At 37.2% G+C, this 20237-nt stretch overlaps 5 protein-coding genes and 1 pseudogene across 9 annotated transcripts; 2 read left to right on the top strand and 4 right to left on the bottom strand.

The window, feature by feature from the left end:
- Nucleotides 1-70: 70 nt before the first annotated feature.
- Nucleotides 71-2237, bottom strand: LOC104738654 (protein trichome birefringence-like 25). Of its 2 annotated transcripts, none has more exons than XM_010458829.3 (3): nt 1650-2237; nt 1161-1444; nt 71-1078 (listed from the first exon to the last, which is right to left on the bottom strand). In XM_010458829.3, exons 1-3 carry the CDS (start codon nt 1924-1926, stop codon nt 287-289), a joined length of 1353 nt encoding a protein of 450 aa, XP_010457131.1. In that variant the 5' UTR covers nt 1927-2237; the 3' UTR covers nt 71-286. The 2 variants fall into 2 exon arrangements, with proteins under 2 accessions (XP_010457131.1, XP_087341254.1); XM_087485128.1 differs by having other exon boundaries at nt 71-1085; nt 1650-2160.
- Nucleotides 2238-3100: 863 nt separating this feature from the next.
- Nucleotides 3101-6388, bottom strand: LOC104738653 (uncharacterized). Of its 2 annotated transcripts, XM_010458828.2 has the most exons (5): nt 5742-6388; nt 4017-5665; nt 3869-3929; nt 3530-3753; nt 3101-3433 (listed from the first exon to the last, which is right to left on the bottom strand). In XM_010458828.2, exons 2-5 carry the CDS (start codon nt 5624-5626, stop codon nt 3376-3378), a joined length of 1953 nt encoding a protein of 650 aa, XP_010457130.1. In that variant the 5' UTR covers nt 5627-5665; nt 5742-6388; the 3' UTR covers nt 3101-3375. The 2 variants fall into 2 exon arrangements, with proteins under 2 accessions (XP_010457130.1, XP_010457128.1); XM_010458826.2 differs by having other exon boundaries at nt 4017-6257.
- A 2203-nt stretch (nt 6389-8591) lies between these two features.
- LOC104743101 (uncharacterized) lies at nt 8592-11041 on the bottom strand (annotated as a pseudogene). The gene is made up of 2 exons (XR_015580366.1): nt 8838-11041; nt 8592-8738 (listed from the first exon to the last, which is right to left on the bottom strand). The product of XR_015580366.1 is annotated as an uncharacterized LOC104743101 (transcript).
- A 472-nt stretch (nt 11042-11513) lies between these two features.
- On the bottom strand, nt 11514-12829 carry LOC104738652 (uncharacterized). 2 transcript variants are annotated; one of them, XM_087485130.1, is made up of 3 exons: nt 12730-12829; nt 11805-12603; nt 11514-11719 (listed from the first exon to the last, which is right to left on the bottom strand). In XM_087485130.1, exons 2-3 carry the CDS (start codon nt 12590-12592, stop codon nt 11701-11703), a joined length of 807 nt encoding a protein of 268 aa, XP_087341256.1. In that variant the 5' UTR covers nt 12593-12603; nt 12730-12829; the 3' UTR covers nt 11514-11700. The 2 variants fall into 2 exon arrangements, with proteins under 2 accessions (XP_087341256.1, XP_087341255.1); XM_087485129.1 differs by having other exon boundaries at nt 11805-12611; nt 12730-12796.
- A 639-nt stretch (nt 12830-13468) lies between these two features.
- On the top strand, nt 13469-16228 carry LOC104738651 (phosphatidylinositol 4-phosphate 5-kinase 10). The gene is made up of 9 exons (XM_010458822.3): nt 13469-13772; nt 14067-14263; nt 14363-14636; nt 14737-14924; nt 15011-15102; nt 15185-15232; nt 15319-15411; nt 15506-15644; nt 15740-16228. Exons 2-9 carry the CDS (start codon nt 14121-14123, stop codon nt 16041-16043), a joined length of 1281 nt encoding a protein of 426 aa, XP_010457124.1. The 5' UTR covers nt 13469-13772; nt 14067-14120; the 3' UTR covers nt 16044-16228.
- A 1020-nt stretch (nt 16229-17248) lies between these two features.
- Nucleotides 17249-18530, top strand: LOC104738650 (hypersensitive-induced reaction 1 protein-like). The gene is made up of 5 exons (XM_019235954.2): nt 17249-17333; nt 17595-17727; nt 17813-17904; nt 18009-18108; nt 18229-18530. The coding sequence occupies exons 1-5, from the start codon at nt 17310-17312 to the stop codon at nt 18243-18245; spliced, it is 366 nt and encodes a 121-aa protein (XP_019091499.2). The 5' UTR covers nt 17249-17309; the 3' UTR covers nt 18246-18530.
- Nucleotides 18531-20237: the final 1707 nt, after the last annotated feature.

Raw genomic sequence — 20237 nt, 5'->3', positions numbered from 1 at the left:
TTGTATAAAATATTTCTTTTATATTGAAATAGTTTTTCATGAGTTTTACTTTTTTCCAGTTGAATTGTACTTTTAATACAAAATAACTATACTTTTTTTGCATAATTTTTGCATTAGTTTTACATAATATTTGCATAACTAATACTTCTTAGGGAATTTAATTTTTGTAAAACGACACGGCGTTTCTATATATCCCACATCAAAAAAAACGAACAAACTAATTACAACAAAGCAATAATAATAAATAGCACGTGAAGTGGAGGGTACTTTCGTCTTTTGACAACCGTCATATGTGCCGTTCCCGGTTAAGCATCAGTTCCACCATAAGATCATTCCATGAATCAATCGGACCGGGTAAGCACCAGTGAAGACAATCGTTTTGAATATGATTCACCTCGTTGCTCTTCACCCCATCGAAAGGATTAGGATACCGGTACGGTCCGGGATGTCCATCTGGCCGGAGAAGCGACATTGAAGTTGTGTCAAGTAATCCAATGTTGGCTTGTTGTTGTAATGTCGTCGTTTTATGAAACTCTTCCAGCTCGATATCACGCATCGACACATCCTCGGTCTTCATCTCTCCTTGGCTGTCCGTAATCGGCATCGTTCGGTTACAGAAACCACCAGTGTTCCACTCCCCATTCTCGAAATGATCAGGAGTCGTTGTCCTGAACAGAACCTGAGCTTTATGGGTTGGTTCGGCGACGAAGTCTAGAACCAAACGTAGCGCTTTCCTGTACGAGTAGAGGTAACCGAGCTCGGTGAGATTGTTCTTCCCTTGGCAGTAATGGCATCCGGATAAAGTGTTGTTTTCATGGAAGATTGAAGTTTTGAGGAACCATTTGCCGCCGGAGATGACAACGTAGTCGAAATTGGTGTACTGATCAGTCCAAGTGTGGTCTAACATGTCGAGGTGGAGTTGAATGTCAGAGAAGGAAACACCATCGAGGTTCTCAAAGGTTTCAGCTTTAAGAAGGAAAGGAGACCAAATGACTGAGAGTGTGAAGTTGTGAGAAGGGAATCTCCAAATCTTTGATCTGTATTCCTTGTCATGGTATATTTCCTCTACTTCTTCTACCTTTTTTCTTGCAATATCGAACTTGACATCAACAAAGAATCCAACTGGAGAATCATCAAATCAGTAGATATGAAATTGGTACCTGAGAGAGAATGCAGATGAGGGACTGAACATGGTTACGAGAGATGGAATCACCGATAAAAGCCCACCATTTGTTCCTCATCTGTTGGAGGAATTGCTCAGGATTAAACCTTGGGAGATCGCAGTCGCGTGGTTGCCATCTCCACATAAGGTAATTCACATCAGGGCGTCCGTTTCTCAAGCAATTCTGGTGATCTTGGATATGACGGCAAGTGACATTGGTGTAGACTGGCCCTGATGGGTCTGGTACCCACTTTCCAGTAAAGATATCACACTTGCTGCTAACTATCAGTGGTTTCCACAAAGACAATTAATCAAACACACTTGGTGAACAAAGAATCTCTTTTTGGCTAAATTTAGGGTTTTTGATACGATTGGATGAGAAAACAAAGAAAAAAAATACCCAATTTCATCGACGTTGCTTGGATCTTACTCAATTGAATCTGGGACTAATTAATGACTGATGATTGAAAAAAGAATATATCTTTACCATTTTGAGAAGCAATGGTGGTTGCAGTGATGTTTCCTGGGGGGGCTGGAGCTTGAGCTAAGGAAGTGAGACCGGAAGGAGATTCCGGCGGGGCTTGAACTTGGGTAACCGGAGGGACGGTGGAGTCAGTGACGATAAAACGGTAAGCGAGACCGATCAAGAGGGAGAAAGCGACGAATTTGAGGAAGATTTGATTGCGTTGGTGAGAAGAAGAAGAACCAAAGAAAGGGTTTCCTTCAATCTTCATGTTCTTAGACAACAACCTTATTGAATCCATTCTAATGATTATTGGTAGATCACTCTGTTTTTTTTTTTTTTTTTTTTTTTGGGGATGTTTTCTGATAATAATAATTGAGCTTTCTTGGTTGGCGTTGAAAGCGATGAACTTCTTTGTAATGATAAAAGACAGAGCGGACTCTGTTTTTCTTTTTCTTTTTTTCCTTCTTTCAAAACTATACACTCTTTAGGTCTTATTAATTAAAACCATGAAATAATTTAATTATCTCGAGTTTCTTTGTTTGTTTGTTTGTGCATTTGCTTGTAAGAGATTTGATGTCGGTCGTGGCTTAATTAAAGAGATTTGTGGTCAGAGATTCAGAACAAAGAAAACTCTAATGATTAGGCCTCCTTAATTGTTTTTTAAGTTACAAATTGTAAAGCGAATCGTATGTTTTGTCTCTTTAAGCAATGATTAAGCCATCCATAGTAGGAGCATCAATTATTTACAGTAACTAGAAAAAAATGCATAGAACCATGGCATAACTACTTTTCTAAGACGTTAAAATATTGAGTAAAGTAATCTTTACTTGTAATGAACATTATTATGTGATTCAGTTTTGTATTTTGTACTGTCTAATCGATTTTTTTTTTTTTTTAGAAAGTATATAAAATAACACAGATTTGAAGGAAAGTACAAAACTGTGAAACGAAAATCTGATAAGAATAGATGTCACTTCGGAATGGTCCTACTCCTACAGTATTCATTGATTTATGAGCAAATGATAGATAGAGACCTCTCTCCTTTTTTTTCCAACTAAAGTCTAAACTCTAAAGAATAAAGATAGAGAGATCTCGCACAGCCTTGCACCTAAAAACTCCTTGTGTGTGTGTGCTAGTATATAAGTTATTATCTAGTTTATGCTTACAAATTTGTCTTTAAATAATCAATATACGGGTTGTACTCGTTAACTTTCATGAGACTTTTTTGTTTTTAAACTTCGTATCAACATTATCTAGAATTTTTTTATAATAAATTTAAGAAATAATTAAACTACGCATTGTACACCACTACCACGACAACGAGGCCCATACTCAGTAAATTATTCAATGGGCTTGAATCTCGGCTACGTGGACCCGTCTTACTTGAAGTTGATTTTGTAATTCTCTGTCTCTCTGTTTTTTCTTGAAAACGGTCAGGTACAGCCTGGAACAGATCTATATCTTCCGTCATATTTTCCAAAAGATTATCCACAATAAAAAATGATCAATTTACATCAACCAGATCACAAAAAAAAGAAGTGAAAGAATTCCACATGGTTATCTTTAACTTCAACACCAAAACAAAAACAAAGATGGAACGATATAGAAACAGAACTGAACACAAGTTATGGGTTAGCATATATATAAGCAATGATGTGTTATATATATATATATATCACAAGCACAAAATTTACACTGTAATCGAAGATTGGCACCATAGAGTCTGAATCAAGCTGATGAAGAAGCTTCATGACACTAATGATCTTGGAACTCTCATGCCAAATCCATGCTTAACCTTGTCAATCCTGTTTCAGTTTTCAATAAATGAGTTAATAATATATCCCATAATCAACTAAAAGTTTTGATCTAAGACTTTAAAACAAAAACTTGTTGTGCCTTACGTTGGAGCTAATCTGCCAAGACTCTTAAGTTCTTCACCAGAGTCTCCATCAAGAACTCTTCCTGATATATCAACAATGTAAGCACGGTTCTTGCTTCGAGGAAGACCTCTCCCTGAAAGTAACTCAAGATCTCTTTCGTGAAGTTCTCTTCCGTTTACAAACACGCTCGTGTTTCCTGCACCGCAGTTATCTGGCATTGGACGACTAAACTCTTCGATGAATGGCTGCATCGACAAAATAAATCTTCATCAAACACCAATACAACAAAAAGTCACAAGAAACAGAGAAACCGGAAACTGAAAGTAAAATCAATGGAAGATTAGTGAAGAATGTTCTTACTGGAATTATACCGAGACACGGGTTTCCCATCACTCCCCAGAACCCAGCACGATAATCATACCTAATCAGATTCATAACATAAAGATGATCTTTTCAGCAACTGATCAAACCTTTGTCCTAAGTAAATCAAATTGTGACCAAAACATACCAGTACTTGCCAGCTTGAACTGGTCCAGCTTGTTTCTCAGCACTGATAACGAGATCTTCCGGTATCAGATGACCATTCACCCAAACCTCTAACTGCTCGTTGTCTTGGTCGTTAGAGATGATTTTATCTGAGAAACCGTACTCACTACTCTGTTTTCTGTTTCTTGGTCTGCTCTCTTCTTTGCTGGTTTTTGTGATACTTGAATCTTCAGACACCCCCGTGTTATTATAGTACTCATTATAAGAAACATCTGTCTCGGTAGCTACTGATTCTGGTTTCAGTGAGTCTTGTTTCGCGTAGGATTCTTGCTTATTGTACCCTAACTGGGCCATTCCGTAAGTGATTGCAGCTCGGTTTACATTAGAATACTCAAAGAGCTCAAGAAGATTAGAATTTTCAGGAGGAGGTGGAGGAGGAACTTTAGCGCCTTGTGCTCTGCGGCGAACAGACTTGACAACCTCTCTCTGGGGTTCACTAGAAATGCTTGCTCTTTCTTCATCGTCTGAGTGTTCACTACGCGATACAGCATGGACAACTTTCATTTCCTGGTGTATTCTTGGTTCCTCATCCTTAACTGGATAATTATCTACCGCTGCGGTTGGTGCACTTCTATCATCAAGGGGAGAAGAGGAGAAAACAAGCTTGTTATCAACAACTTTGAAACTGATAACCTCAGAACAAGCACCACATAGCAGCTTTTGTTGCCTATCCTGACCAAGAAGCTTCTTCTTAGGCAAATAGAGAAGCTCAAAGCAATTGTGACAAGCAATAAAAGGCGCACCGCCAGCTAAAGGATGGCAACGACGAGAATCAGTATCTGAGACAGCTTTCTGGACATAACCACGAGCAAAGGCAGCAGCAGCACCAAAATCAGAATCAATTTCACTAGGCCACCTCGTGTGATGAACACCAGCATGTGGACTAAAAGCAGCCATATTGTCATTGTGGTGGTGCACAACAGGGCTATATGGGACATCACCGTCACCGTACCTACTAGGTGTAGCAGGAAAGAATCTAGGATCCTGTAACTGAGGGTCAAAAAGATCAGGACCAATATCTACATACTGACCTTGAGGAGGAGGATATGGAGGACGAGGCAGCATCTGATTCGGGTGATGAGGATAAAAGTTTTGAGGTTTCCTATGGATTGGGAATGCATAAGGGTCTATATAAGGCGACGGTGGAACATGACTCGTGGTAGGAGGATACATTATTCCATAAGATGGATATGGATGGTAGTAAGAAGGATGGAAACCCATTGGTGGTGGTGGCTGATCAACCACAACATTAGCATTGACATTAGAATTAGTATTAGCTCCACCACGGAGAAGATGATCTTTAATAGAATCAAGCTTTCTGAGAAGCTCGGCTTGTTGTTGATCTGTGTAGTGAATTGGTTTGTTTGTGGGGGTCTTAGAAGAAGAAGAATCAGAATCAGTCTCTTCCTTGACGAGTCTCTGAGACCTCCCAGGTCGTGAATTCGAATCGTCTCGGCGATTTCTCATCGGGCTCGAAGAAGAATCATTGAGCTCCTCCTCTTTAAACTCTCTGTCTTCGTCAGGTCTTGTTGAAACAGCATCTGCTCCGAAATTGTCACCGCTTGTCCTCATCGGAGTTTGTCTTTCTTCTCCGACGAAGACTAAGCTTCTCTAGGGTTTATCTAATGGAATCAGTAATTCAACGGGAAAGATTAGACAACCAAAAGAGGAAAAATCAAACGTATACCTTGGAAGAAGAAGAGCGTTTCCGGAGACAGGATTAGGTTGAAAGGGGAGTTTTTTTTTTTTTTTTTGGGGTAAATTGGTTCTCCGGTGAGAATGAATTCACAACAAAGCCTTTCTTTCTTTTTTAATTTAATAGTAGTAAAAATTTAGAAAGAGTCCTTTTGAAAATTTCAAGAGTGTTCCTTCCCTTTAAATAAATAATCAAAAAGAGTTTGAACTAGTGGAAAGCTTAAAGGAGGAATAAAAAAAACTGTTGCTTTCTCTTGCACTTTGCTTCGTTTTCCGGGGAATCTTAATCTACTCTCTACTACTACTGGTACTCTGGGAAATAGAAAAAGAAGAAGATCGGCGATGGAGTTTGAATATATATATACGTTCGGAGGGAGAGAGCTTTAAGGATAGAAGAAGAAGAAGAAGAAGAAGAAGAAGACGGACTTTTAGCAATTTTTAAGATTCGGTATTCAGAATTTTATTATAATTTCAGACATATAAGATAATCTAGAAACCAACCAACTACAAGGATTATTAATTTAAGGGATAGAGGTCTTTTACCAGGTCAAGTTGACCAAGAGATAGAAGGCCAGCCAAAAAAACAAAAAAAAAACAAAATGTTTTAGTCATTTCGAAAATCTGAGAATCGAACCCACCATCTCACACTCCTCCACCCAACCCTATAAAAGATTTTTGACAAAAACAGGACTGAGAAATAGATAACTACAATCGGACCGCAAGCACATGCTCTGTGCATTGTTCATTATTTGATACATCATAAAAATCATATGAAATTAAGATTTTCATATTGACAACCATATCTCATGTACACTACTAGCAAATAACAACTACAAATTTGTGCAATTCAAAAAAATAGAATTCTTATCAAAAAAACTAAAATACATGAGAAAAAAAATAGAAAATGAAAGATCTTACGCTTGAAAAACACAACATTATTGTGATTCTTATTTACACCACATTATTAATAACATCAAATTGTCAAGTTATCCCAAAACCCAAAGTCTCTCCCAGCATCAAGTAATCCGCTCTTTGTTGACACCTAGTCCAGTCTTGAACTGCTTCCAAAACCGTCATTTTTTATGTGACTGCTTGCAAGCTCTTTGAAGTGGTGAAGTCTTTCGATCTTTTGGTTGGTAAGCAACTGATGCATATCCCTACTGAAGAGAGTCATTGCATCTCTCCACAGAAACACTAGCCAAGAGTTTGTCAGGAAAGTTTATTTTGATGAATATGAAAGCCTTAAAAATTCTCAAATTATTTTAATTTGGACGTTTAATACCTAATAGTTTTCGGTTGGAACAAAAATATCTAATGTATTAAATTAACGTTAAATAAAATTTTATTAAATTACGGCCATAAAACCGTAATGGTCGTCGACGTCTGTTAAGTAAATAAATAAATAAAATATTCTTAAACATATCTAAATAAATAAAATCTTCCTAAACATATCTAAATACAATATTAGTTCTTGATTTTGTGTACTCTTGTGTTTTTTTAGCAATACACAAGAGTATACTCTTGAACACATTGACGATGGAGGATTTACTTTGTCAAATTAAGTAGATGGTGTGTGCCATGGTCCCAAGACGTGCTCATAACTTGAATTGTATTCTAATCCTAAAAGCTCACTACTTTTTTTTGTTTGTTGATGAGTTTCATAAATCAACTCTTAATTAAATAGTCGATTTATTTGTCAAACAATATTCAAATTCTCTGTGTTACATACATCATCACAAAAGTTTAGAAATGTATTTTAGTTGTTGGATTTTTTTTTTAATATATAATACTAGGGTGACAATGACAGATGTTACAGGAAACGAGCTGTAAATTATTTGTCTGTATACAAACTCCACTTGCTTTCAAGCATCGGTGAATTTTGTAGGGTATATTATTAATAAAATTATAAAACGTACTTAAAACGAAGATACATACTCCATGTTGATTTCGAACCGTTAACCTAAAAAGAAGAAAACGTTGTTTTACATCAAAGAAGACGACCTAATTTTTTTTCGTGTGTGTAATTTAATTATGTATATGGTTAGTTAATTATCAGAAAATTATGTCATTTTATAGAAAAAAAAAAAGTAAATATAAATAGAAAAATATAAGAACCCATTAAAAACGAGGGACTTTCTGGTAATCTCACAAATCATTGACACAAAGCGTCGGAGGATGTGACGGTCGGTATCCGCGGCGGTTTGGACTTTGGACGATCGTTTATCCGGCGGAGGTATCGAAATTGGCGAGGCTCCGATTCCGAACCACCGAACGACCCCATCCTCAGCATCTGCAAGTCTCCCTAGTCGCTGGTGGAGAGTATGAATGAATCTTCCCTCGATTTTTTTTTTTTTTTTAATTTTCTTTAATTGGAGAAAACGAAGGTTTTGATAGATCGAGAGAGAGAGAGAGAGTGTGTGTGATTCTATAATACGCCTTGAGTAGATGACGAATTCGGAATTCCACTGTCATTGTTCCCTTCTTTATGATGTTCTGGAATCAAAATTCCAAACCCTTAGTTGAATAATGTGAAGTGATGCTGTTCGCTTTTATTATGTAACATGCATCCTTTAATTCTCTTTTTGTGAATTGGCACATGATAGAAAACACTGATCAGGCCTAGTATAATTTGCTTCTTATGATTGTTTACCTTAAGATGATATATTGTAGCAACTGAATCTCTACAAGGAAGGGTCTCACCAGCCTGAAGTAACTATATAAGGCCTGCCTATCTGTAGGAATTTCCCATAGATTATTTATCGTTTTGGAGCACTTAGTACATTGTTCTTTTGATTTATACAGCATGTATGTATGTTGAACTTTTGTGTGTTTTGTCCTGCAGACTATGAAAGCTCAGAGTCTGAGGCATGACCAGAGTTTGATCTTCGTATCTTTGGGCTTATCAGTATCAGTTGACTCTCTGAGTTTGTTCTCATGCTTTGCCCACATGGGCTTAGTGGGGGATGCCGTGATTTCCCTCTCGGAGTTCCTGAACACAAAATCCAAAACGGCGAGTTGAATTTTTATTCCTTTTGTAGATATAGTAACAAGGTTCACATGTATGGGAGAGCCTCTGTGATAATCTCACCTGGGTTTTTTATTGGTTTCAGGCCAGACGCTCTTTCACCAGTTTTGAAACATGCTTCTTCTTGCTCATCATACCTACATCATTTGAAATTGACAATCTTCTTTCCTTCTCCTGCTCATCTGATCCAGTTCCACCCTCGTCCTCGCTACACGAAGCCCATTCACTGCCCGATTCAGATGTCTCCATGTTGTTTTTCTTACTAGTTCTTGCTCGTTCCACAACTCTATATGCAAACATTTGAAAAGGAACTTGTGAAACTTGAGTTATCTCTGTTGTTTCCCATGAAAGCTTATGCGATAGTTTTGTCTCGATCTCGCAGTAATCCACAGGAGAAGCATTAATGGGCGGGTCTTGTTGGCTACTACTATGACATTCCTGGTTCAAGGCTAGGAACCGTTTGATGTACCGGAGAATTCTGCTTATAGATGAAAATGTTGGACGCTGATTTGGATCAGCATGCCAGCATCGTTTTGTCAGGTTTGTAATCAATCTAGGTGAATGAAATGGAAAAAGCGGTCTCTCCCCTGCCCTAATGTTTCTACTCATCTTATCTCCTTGCAGGTGGCTATCTTCAAATGGCACTTTACCTGTCAGAAGCTCAAAGCAAACCATCCCGAAGCTATACACATCAGATTTATCAGTATACTTGAGGCTTCCTGCAGCTCCGCTCTGTTCTTGCTCCTCTAGAACTTCCGGGGAATACCATATGAATGGAAAATTCTCATTTTGACCTGTCAAAGAAGCACTTTTACTAGAGAACCCTTTGACAGAATTCAACCCGAACCCAAAAATCTTCCCGTGCAGATGATGATACCCATCTCCGTATTGGTTACTTCTTCTTGGTTTGACAAGAATGTTTGATGGATTCAACTCTCCGTGATATATTTTCTTCGAGTGGAGATATTCCATACCCAAAGCTATCTGAAGCATGAGATCAACCGCTACAGGGAGGGAGAGAGTGTTCTTTTTCCTCGGACCACATATCTCTTTGATGTGTGTACCTAGTGTTTTACTCATCAGTTCTGTGACCAAGAAACACTCCTTCTTCTCCTCATCTGTGAATCCGCAGAGGTAATATACAATGTTTGGGTGTGAAAGAGATAGCAGTTGAGTGACTTGAGGGAGCAAAGCATCGATATCCCCAAAGAAATGCCTAAGCGCAAAGCTCTCGCCTAACCAGGTAATCTCCTTGTACTGACATCCACTCCCTAATCTTTTCTTCACTTGGTAATCTTTCGCGCTGACCAGAAGAGAAGACGGAAACAGCTTGGGACACTCGTTTCCATCTCCCAGTTTCTTGAAAAGGAAATCAGCCATCTTCCGGTCGTGTTTGCTTGAACCGGGCTGCTTTTTCTCCTGAAGCTCCTTGATTAAAATCCAGCGGTCCTCTGTCCAAGCACTCTCGAACCGGTTGCAGGATTCCTCGGTAACCAAATACTCTCTCCCGAACTTCCAGGTAAACATCTGAGAGTCATTCCATTGCTTCATATACTTGTTAGAATGCACCAACTTCTTCTTGCTCATTTCTTCTTCATCCCACCCTGAAACCTCACCCGCTGTCTCAATAGCCTCGATGATGATCGGTAGACAAGAGAGCAAGTTATGTATGTGAAGCTCTGTGCAATCTCTATTGCAATGCAGCACAATAGCCTTAGCCCAAAACCCAATTTTAGGCTCTAAAGACATTCTAACATAAGCCTCCCCTTCTGTTAACACCAATAGAAGCTCCCTTAAGGGCTGTTCTAGAATCTTCCATTTAGTGTTCTTCTCTTTGAAGCGTAGATTAGATCGCATGGATTCGGAAATTGAATCGTAGGCTGCGGTGAAGAGGTCGAGTAGTAGACCGCATTGACGTTGGTTGATTTGAATGTTGTCTTTGAACACCATTAACGCTTTAATGCTTCCTAATACCTCTCCTATCTCTCGAAATTGCTCCATTTTCCCACCACTTCAACTTTACCCAGAGCGTTTGGAATTTGAATTATAATTTATTATACTCATACAACTCCTCTCGAGGTTGTAGACACAGATCGTATTACAGGAATTGATTGATTTTTTTCTAAGAATTTTTTCCTAGTTGAGATGTTCGAACACATACGGTATTTTTGGCAAATTGTAATTTGGTGGATTTACTTAATTTGGTTTCTAACAAACGCGCATAATAGCGTTCTCTTGCCCCAAACATTATAATTAATATTTATTTCTCTCCCCTTCGTTTCTCTTTTTTTTTTTTTTTGTTTGGTTGTTGTTCCACGCGTTACTGAACGACAAATGAATTTTATCGTATGTTTGAAACAAATGCGGTTGTATGCAACGCTACTCGTTTAAAAGACTGCGTCTCCTCCCTACAATGATCATCATGTAATATCCCTTGTCCCAAAATAGCAGAATTCACCATTTTAATTAGTTACGTAAATGATCAATTAACCGATTGAAATTTTACTACTCATGTTTCTTTCTTTTTTTGGCATAGATTTTATTTGTAATCAGAGATCAGAAGTATACGTTTATAGCATTGATCACCTTAATCTATGTCTTATAATTTTCACAATGTCAACGTAGAAGTATGGCTCAACAATTTGTTAATTGAAACTTAATTGATACATTGAAGAGAAATTTGGAACTTTACTTTTACGAAAAAAAAAACAATTTCGAACTTTAGATGTCAAAGACATAACACAAATTATTAATTAACAATGATCATATATTCATATGCATGAGTGTATGTATATTAATGTGTTACAATAAGAAAAATGGCTGCATCAGTATTTTACAAGTTAAACGTAATAGTTCATACAAATTCCTTGTATAACTCTATGGTTTTGATTTGAGAGGCACAGCTAGTCAAAAAGACACCCTTGCATCATGACCGCAATATGATCCTGCAATAGCAATCCAATCAAATGGCTTCCTCAGTGATTTATCTAAAGTTGGGGAAAAGTATTTGATTAAGTAGTCGTAACGTACCATTTAAGCATTTTGATGGTGCACTTGGCCATTTGCGAGTCAAGCGTCTGTAACCTAACGCCTCCACATCTGATGCTAACTCCCACAGTAACAATCTTGCGACTGCCCACACCCAATCCAACCTTAGTCTTAGCTGTCACCCTCACCAACAGCTTCTTACTTTTCAGCTCTGTCCGTAGCCTCTTCGCCGTCGGATCATCCACCTGTCGTTTCCTCACCCTCGTCGGGACAATCACAGCCGTCCGATTCCCTGGCTTCTCAACAAAGCCTTTGACTTCCGTTGACCCAAGGTTAGTCTCGAAGTCTTTCTCTCCGAGAATCACAGCCACGTCAGCATCTCCGTAGTAAAACCTCAGCTTTCCGTTAGGGTTTCTGAAATCGAGCACCGCCGTTGTATCCGCCGTCAGAAACGACCAACCGTCGTCCGATGTTGCGCTGGAAAAGTTGAAGTTGCTGACTTTGAAAGAGGCGAGGCGGACCACGGGGAGTTTCGGGCTGTACCAGAGGAAGAAAACAGCGACGGCGATGAGGATGAGGAGGAGAATGACGGCGACGAAGATAAAAACGCAGCAGCAGAAAAAGCGGAAGAAACTACAGCGTCGTTTCTTCTCATCAGGGTAGAGTGAAGCCGGATGGATAGGTCTGGGAAGGCGACGTGGAAGCGTTGTTGTTCCAGGTGGTGGATTCTGTTGATCACCGAACCCTGGTGGTTTCTGGAATGCTGGTCTTAACGGTTTCTCCGCCGCTATTTCTTCATCGCCGGCGATGGTTGGCTGCTTTTGCTCCATGTTACCCCTAACTAGTACACTAGGTTGAAATTATATGAGAAATTGTTGACAAAAATATATATATATCTTGATTCTACGTACGAACCAGCTGAAACAACAAAATATTAAGTCATATGCAAACCGTTTCAGCGTTTTACCTTCCAAATTGATTAGTTTTCGTGGAAGTGTGTGTGTTGCAAGAACTATATGGATCGGTTGTTGGTTTATAAGATAGTGACCACCATGTATAAAAAGTATACAGCTAGCTCGTTATATTTGACCTTTTCTAATTATTTATAAGCAATTCTAAGTACAAAATGTATCTGTTTTTGTAGACAAACGGCATGCAACAATATATAAATTGATGACGATTATAAGCATGTGGATATTATATATCGAGAAGAAAAAAAATAAATATGTTTTTCTTTTACAGATTCCGATCGGTAAAATTGAAAACCGTAAAGCCTTTTATTGGGTGAGAGAGATAATATTGTTGTCAGTAACGTTCTTTTCCTTTGTCTCTATATAACAACAACAAAAAAAGAATCCCATGAATTTGGACATTGAATACTAACATAACATGACAAGATAATCATATATAGTCTATGGAAATACTTGCAGGGGACTCTAAACATGAAAACTACAAAATGATAGATGTTTTCGCTCGCCGGTAAGTGAACGATAATATTTCATGATTTCATCGCAGTCACGTTCTAATAATATACGTGAGTGAGGGAAGCACGTTGACAATTTCTGCTTAACCACGTGTCGACGACTTTGAAGGTATGTCAAATCAGCGGTCCGGATTTCGTCAAATACCGTAAGAGCTTTTTTGTTGGGCCGTTATATGCTAATAGGCCTTAAAGTGTTATTAAATAAACAAAATAAATTAATATATGGTAACGGAAAATGAAACAGAACGCGGGAGTTGGTTGGTTTGGTTGCCCTCATTGAAAGAAACAGAGGGGAATATGAGTTGGATCATCGAGCGGCGAACTTCGTCGCCCATTTTTGGCAAAATTTTTTTTTTTAAAAACCTCATTTGGTTCCCTTTTTCTTTTGTTATTGTTTACGTCTCAACAGAACAAAAGAAAACCAAATCACTTTTTTTTTTTCTCAAAATTTCTCATTGCCTTTGACAATCCAACGCACTCTTAATTCTTGTTCTCCCCCTCTCTCTTTTCCCCAGCTCCTCAAACAGGTACATACCAATCTCTTTAAATTTTTTTCCTTACCAGATCTTCTGGAGAACTTCATGGTTTATATGAATTAGATCAATATGATCATTTTGTCTTGGTATGATCAAATTATTCGGCATTTCTCTATTATTTGTCTGGATTTTCGATTTCTAGGGTTTTGAACCAACCCAATTTTTAGGGTTCTCTGTCTTGTACGTTGTTACGTTATTTCCGATATAGGGGTTCGAATTCTCTGCGGATTTTTTTTTTATGTCAATTTCGTATTGAAACATTTGTGGGATTAATTTCATTGAAAGGGATGTGGGCTGATTAGATGAGAAGATATCAGGAGAGTGCTTGTAGCGGAAGAAATGTTTACAAGGGAGATAACATCAAAGGACGTGAAAGCCACTGAGAAAAACAAGATTCGGTACTCTTCCAAGCACATCAAACATCTTCCCTCCGGAACCATTACTGAGTTTCAATGGAAAGATTACTGCCCCTTGGGTTTCAGGTTTCTCTCTTTCTCTTTTAAATAACTGGTCTAGGTTTAGAGAGGTATATATGTGTATTCATTCATTTCCCTCTCTTCTCTACTTTGTTTGATCTGCAGACTAATACAAGAACTTGAGGATATTAACCATGATGAATACATGACCTCTATCTGCAATGATGAGACTTTACGCAAGCTTTCTACTGGCAAAGTTGGTAACATGTTTCTTCTCTCTAAAGATGACCGTTTCCTCATCAAGATTCTCCGCAAATCCGAAATCAAGGTTATACTAGAGATGTTGCCTGGTTACTTCCGTCATATTCATAAATACAGGTCCACCTTGTTGTCCAAGAATTATGGAGCTCACTCTGTCAAGCCTGTTGGAGGTGACAAGGTATATATACGACGACTCTACCGGATTAATTCCCACATGCATGTAGTGGAAATCATTATAATGTTTGGCTTACAAAACACTTGTTTTCTCTGGTGAGCAGACATATTTTGTCGTCATGTCAAACATACTTCAGTCGGATGTTTTTATGAACAAGGTCTATGATCTTAAGGGTTCATCACAAGGTCGAACTAACAAGAAGATCAAAGTCAGAGATAAAACCATCTTGAAGGATATTGACCTTGATTTTTGTTTCTACGTGGATTCCTTGGCCAGACACCGCCTCATTAAGTGTGTTTTCTCTGTTCTTGATATCTTAATTGGTTCTTGTCTCAGAGAATGATTTAGATGCTCAAAAAAAAATTTCCATCGCGCAGGCAAGCAAAGCTAGATTGTGAACTTTTGGAAGATGAAGGCATAATGGATTATAGCTTAATGCTTGGTTTACAAGTAAAAGGCTCGTGTCAAGGTGAGTTAAGCATCTCACCGTCTCTCCATTCTTATTAGTTGTAGCTTATAATATCAAATCCCTCATTAGCATGTCCCTTCAGGTTTAATTGATGGATTAAGCCCGGTATACGACAGCTTCTCATCACGAGGTAAATCTCTCCCTAGCATTCTTCTCATGTTTACTGTAATTCATCAAGAAAGAATATATGAAATGGTACATACACTTTGCTAGCAGGCTCTGTTGACAGCAATAGCTCTAAGTTTATGAAGACAGCTTCAAACTCTCCAGATAGATCGTCTACTATGTATTCATGCACTCCGAGCAGAGGTGATTTTAAAACAGTGCCTTGAATGATCTTCAATCTTAAAACTACATTACTATGTGCTAATAATATTAGAAATTCTTATTTTCATCCATACAGATTCAATTGATAGTGAGAACTCAGTAACTATACAGTCAGTAGCAAGTATAATCCCGAGTCCAGCTCCAACCAACACTTCTGAATCTCCAAAAGGAAGCATTGTCTCCAAAACAAGTTTGACCAACATTTTCCATAATAGGTAACCAATCTTGAGAATTCCTTTTCCTTGTGTTCAAATCCAAATTGCCAGAAAGCAGAACTAAGGGTTAATGAAAAAAATGGGCTTTCTTGCAGCTCAAGCACTAACTTCGGGATGAAGATACCGGGGCGAGCAAGAAGGGTTGAGAGAGGAGAATCAGGGAGTGTTGTGCGGAAGAACAGTAAGGAAGGAGGAGAGGAATGGTACGATGTGATATTGTATCTCGGGATTATAGACATTTTCCAAGACTATGGTGTGAGAAAACGCATTGAACATTGTTACAAGTCTATTCAACACAGCTCTAAGACAATCTCAGCTGTGCATCCCAAGATCTACTCTTCTCGTTTCCAAGACTTTGTCTCTCAGATCTTCTTAGCAGACAAAGATCCTTCACACTGATACTATAACTTCCATGTCTTAACATTTCTACTTATATTCACTATTTGTATAGCTTAGCCAAAGTTTGTTTGTTTGTGAAGCAAAAGCAACCTCCAATTTTCTTTTTCTTTTATAACTTTGGCCTAGGTCCAAGGCTCATTTTCAATTATTAATTTATTTTAAATAAAAACACCACATATTCACAAGTAACATTATATGTAAAATAAAAAAAATAAATAGATTAGTTAAAAACATTTTGTGAAATCAAAAACATTTATTTAAAAACCAAAACAATTTATTTAAAATAATATTTGAAAAAAAACCTAAAAACAATTTAGCTAATTTTTTGGTTTTTTTTTTCTACATCACACTCACAAACTTCTCCACTGCATTAATTTTTCTGTTTCCCGCCACAAACGTTTCTTCTTTAAAGTATATACGTACGTGCCTTGCGGTCTATGTCGTCTATCTCTGTCTCTCTCTGTCTCTCTGTGCCTAGCTCCAGACTCGTACACGTCCTTCGCTGACCACACGTACGAGCTAAAGGAGCCAGACTACGTTCCCTCTTTTATGCTTTGCTTTTAACTATACTATTTAAAGATTTGAAAGGCAAACTGAAAATTCTTATAAATAAGTAGATTAATGGCTGGATGCACTAGGGTATAATCCGTCTCGATATCCGAAATCTCTCAGCTATTTCTTGATGAATTATGTGTAGTAGAACCAGTAAATAGAATAATAAACCTATACCTTTTAATTTTATATGCAAACGGTACTGAATATTCTCAGAATCCCACCCAAACCGAGTATAGATCTATCGAACCGGATATTCTAATTTCATCCAAACTTGAGCGGAGGAGGATACGGTATCGTTTTGATGCCCTCGCCATCTACAAAATGAGTGATAGTAAAGATGGGCCACACTAAAGAAGTCCATGATAAAATAACAAAGGCCCAATAACTGAAATTTTCAAACTTTAGTTTTTTTTTTTTTTTTTTCAAACTTTAGTCTTGAGCAGAAAAGAAAACGACAAAAACCTTCGGTACCGGCAAATGACGTTAAAACTGAGAAATAAGACACGCTCCACCATGAAAAACAAATTCAAACTCTCCAGTCAACATTACAGCTGTCGTTTCTAGATAAGGTTGGCTTGTTCTGGATTATTCCAAGGGTTCTATATAAGATCCCCTTGTAATAGTTATAAAGAAGAAGAGCCTCTAAGTAACCATCGAGAGAAAACCCTAAGAATAAGAACGGAAATTGTTGAAACTTTTGGAGTTATTATAATGTCCATCATTGAGACCATCATTGTAAGCTCTTGGACTTATTATAAGCTCTTGCACAAGAACTTTTGGAGTTATTATAAGCTCTTGCACAAATACCATCATTGAGATTTGGCCAGCTAATAACCAATTAGCTGGCCAAATCTCAATGATGGTCCAACAACAATATGCTGGTGTGCTATTACCAAGACAAAGTTATGTGTGTCGTCGTCTTGTTTAAGAGTTTGTTCTTTGTTTTTTTTTGTACGTTTTTCAAAATTATCATTTTTTTTTGTTTTTAATATGCAGGATGATGTATTTGTCAGTGTTGTGGCGTCAATTCACTTTGCAGTTTTGGATGTCACGGATAAGAACAACGCAAAGAAGGCATTATATGTCCACAATGACAGAAAGAGCTTAATTGAGGCCCATTCGTTTGATGGTTAGTGCGTCGTGATTTTATTATCATCACATCTGTTACTACTTTGAATGTCTCTAAACCTAATTAAATTATTCTTAATTTCTAGCTATCAAAACCGCGGTCTCCAGTCACACTTTTGTGGAACTGTTTGAGAAGAAAGATGACTTGGCTGTTACCGTTAACGAGAAGCTCGACCAGGTTTTTAGCTTCTTCTTTTTTCATTTTAATTAGGAGGAATGATTGTATATATCGTATCCTTATTTTTAATTTTCACTGCTTAATTGTTATTTTAATTATTTCAGAGTATCTCAGCTGATTTCGGTTTCGGCAACTTCAAAACGCTCATTATCGATATCGCTGCCGAGGAACATGACAAACGTCTCATCAGCATTACACGCGCAGGTAATTATATCATCACTTATTTTCTTTTGTAGGTCGGAGTAGACTTTTTCTTTCTTATTTTTTTTTACGATCGAGTTATATAGTCATTTTCTAATATAATTTTTTTTTCAACTTTTGTAGCTCCCAAGATAGCATAGGCGTTGACAGGAGCAAACACGAAGGAGGTGATGGATTTCTTGCTAGCTACCGGAGCTTGGCTACACATGGGAAAACAAAATGAAAGCTTGGCTAAAAGTCGATGATACTTGAAGGAGGTTATGGAGATCTTGCTAGCTACCGGAGCGGCTACACATGGGAAAGAGTAGCTCCTTCAAGTATCATCGACTTTTCCAAGATTTCATTTTGTTTTTGTTTGGACTTATTTTGCCGTAGTTAAGGTGGTCTGCTTTTTCCTTGTAACGGAGTTTCCCTACTTTCAATAATTAAGCTTGCACCATTATATTCAAAAAAATAATTATAATTAAGCTTGCAACATCTAGCTAGTACTTTGTTTGTCCCTGAATTATTTACACATGAACCAAAATTTGTGGACTAAATATCAAATTGTCATATTTTATTCTCTAATGCCGATCGAACAAATTAAATAGTCGAGATTCATAAGCCAAAAATAATAATGATTTCTTAACCTAAAAAAGGTGTAAAGGATACGTAGTTATGTTAAAATTAAATTAATACAATATTTAATTTACGTACATTAGAAAGGGAAAATAAAATATTGTTGAGTGTTTGCTTTGACTCTAGCTAATCTCTAGTCTTTACCTTTTTAGCAGTATAGCTAGCTGCAGCGCATAGTGAGTGTTGTTTAATATCCGTTAGTTATTTACCCTTTATATGTCAACTTCTTTTTAGTTAAGAGGTTTCTAATTCTACGTGCACACTTCATATCTCCCTTACTTGGGACTTTGGGATACTAAGCCCACATTGGGGAACACGAAATCCCGGACTACCGAAACATAATTTGTTATTGTGATCCATACCAAACGAATCCCCATTCATATGCAAAAATGTTATTTTATATTAGTTTAATAACAATATATATTATATATATGAAACGATATTTGAATAACTTATGCGAGAAAGGAAAGAAGACCGTTTAAGTGGTCAAGATGTGTCATAAGATTGTTTCGACTGTAACTAAAATCTCTTCTTTCGGAGTTGTCACTTCGAATAGTTTCCTAATTTTTGGTCGCATGAAGAACCAATTTTCGATAAAATAATCAAGGAATTATCGAGATAATGTACTAAACTAATACACGAATAGCTCGTATGTGGGGAAAAGTCGGTAGATTTTTTCCTCAATATACCCCCGCAAGTCAGTTTTCTTAAACCCCTGCTAATTGATGTCCAACTTGAATTCCATATTTCATATACGTTTTAAAACAAAATATAGAGAAAAAAGAGTTTTACGTTAATTACATTGGAGGAAAAAAATATATTAGATTGAGAAATTAAAAGAACGAAGATACGTGGACGGGGGTGGCTTGAACGAGCGGAGGTTGGCAATTAGGGCTACAGAAATTTTAAAAAGGTGATAAGCAAATGACGATCTTGCCATTACGCACCTTCTTTATTTATCTTGTCTCTTTGTATGTTCAAGATTTAAAACTTAAGATATAATTTATGAAAAGAAACAAATACATATAGTACGTAGTACACAACGGTATAGTTTGTTTTTTCTTTTAAATATAGTTTTGTGTGGCTAGTTAATTAATTTAGAAATTTTTTTTTTTTTGGTTGAAAATTAATTTAGAAATATTGGGATAGGCAAATAGTACGTAGTACACGACGAACTTTAATAAAGGAAAACTTATAAGCCACAATAGACAAAAACATAATATATATAGAAATGTCTTTTGTGTCATATGGATGAAAGAGACATAAAGGTTTACCTTCTTCGTGCAAAGAAAACTGTCTCATAGAGCATAATATATATAGTACAATTCTCAGTGTAATTTAATTAATTAGAGTACGTAGTCGAATTAAGATTAGAGGTGAAAAGGATTTGTATTAAGCTATATAAGGATTAAGGAGGAATTACAATCGATTTTATATCTATATTTTATTTCTTAATTACATTTATATATCAAGAGAAAATTACATTTACATTATTTCTTAAACACATCTATAAT

The sequence above is a fragment of the Camelina sativa genome, chromosome 14 (genome assembly GCF_030686135.1).
Source record: "Camelina sativa cultivar CO46 ecotype springtype chromosome 14, ASM3068613v1".
Lineage (NCBI taxonomy): Eukaryota > Viridiplantae > Streptophyta > Magnoliopsida > Brassicales > Brassicaceae > Camelina > Camelina sativa.
The sequence above is the reverse complement of the archived record's forward strand: the minus strand, read 5'-3'. Positions and strand labels throughout refer to the sequence as shown.

Excerpts from the sequence above, each read along its gene's own strand:
- LOC104738650 (XM_019235954.2), top strand. The coding sequence starts at position 17,310 with ATGTCCATCATTGAGACCATCATT. Across the intron at positions 17,334-17,594 it reads CCATCATTGAGACCATCATT|GATGATGTATTTGTCAGTGT; the intron begins GTAAGCTCTTGG and ends TTTAATATGCAG. Across the intron at positions 17,905-18,008 it reads TTAACGAGAAGCTCGACCAG|AGTATCTCAGCTGATTTCGG; the intron begins GTTTTTAGCTTC and ends TAATTATTTCAG.
- LOC104738652 (XM_087485130.1), bottom strand. The coding sequence starts at position 12,592 with ATGGAGCAAAAGCAGCCAACCATCGCCGGCGATGAAGAAATAGCGGCG.
- LOC104738653 (XM_010458828.2), bottom strand. The coding sequence starts at position 5,626 with ATGAGGACAAGCGGTGACAATTTCGGAGCAGATGCTGTTTCAACAAGA. Across the intron at positions 3,754-3,868 it reads CGTGTCTCGGTATAATTCCA|CCATTCATCGAAGAGTTTAG; the intron begins GTAAGAACATTC and ends TTGTCGATGCAG. Across the intron at positions 3,434-3,529 it reads CTTGGCAGATTAGCTCCAAC|GATTGACAAGGTTAAGCATG; the intron begins GTAAGGCACAAC and ends AAACTGAAACAG.
- LOC104738651 (XM_010458822.3), top strand. The coding sequence starts at position 14,121 with ATGTTTACAAGGGAGATAACATCAAAGGACGTGAAAGCCACTGAGAAA. Across the intron at positions 14,264-14,362 it reads TACTGCCCCTTGGGTTTCAG|ACTAATACAAGAACTTGAGG; the intron begins GTTTCTCTCTTT and ends TTTGATCTGCAG. Across the intron at positions 14,925-15,010 it reads GCCAGACACCGCCTCATTAA|GCAAGCAAAGCTAGATTGTG; the intron begins GTGTGTTTTCTC and ends TCCATCGCGCAG.
- LOC104738654 (XM_010458829.3), bottom strand. The coding sequence starts at position 1,926 with ATGGATTCAATAAGGTTGTTGTCTAAGAACATGAAGATTGAAGGAAAC. Across the intron at positions 1,445-1,649 it reads CACCATTGCTTCTCAAAATG|TTAGCAGCAAGTGTGATATC; the intron begins GTAAAGATATAT and ends AACCACTGATAG. Across the intron at positions 1,079-1,160 it reads TCATCTGCATTCTCTCTCAG|GTAGAAGAAGTAGAGGAAAT; the intron begins GTACCAATTTCA and ends GCAAGAAAAAAG.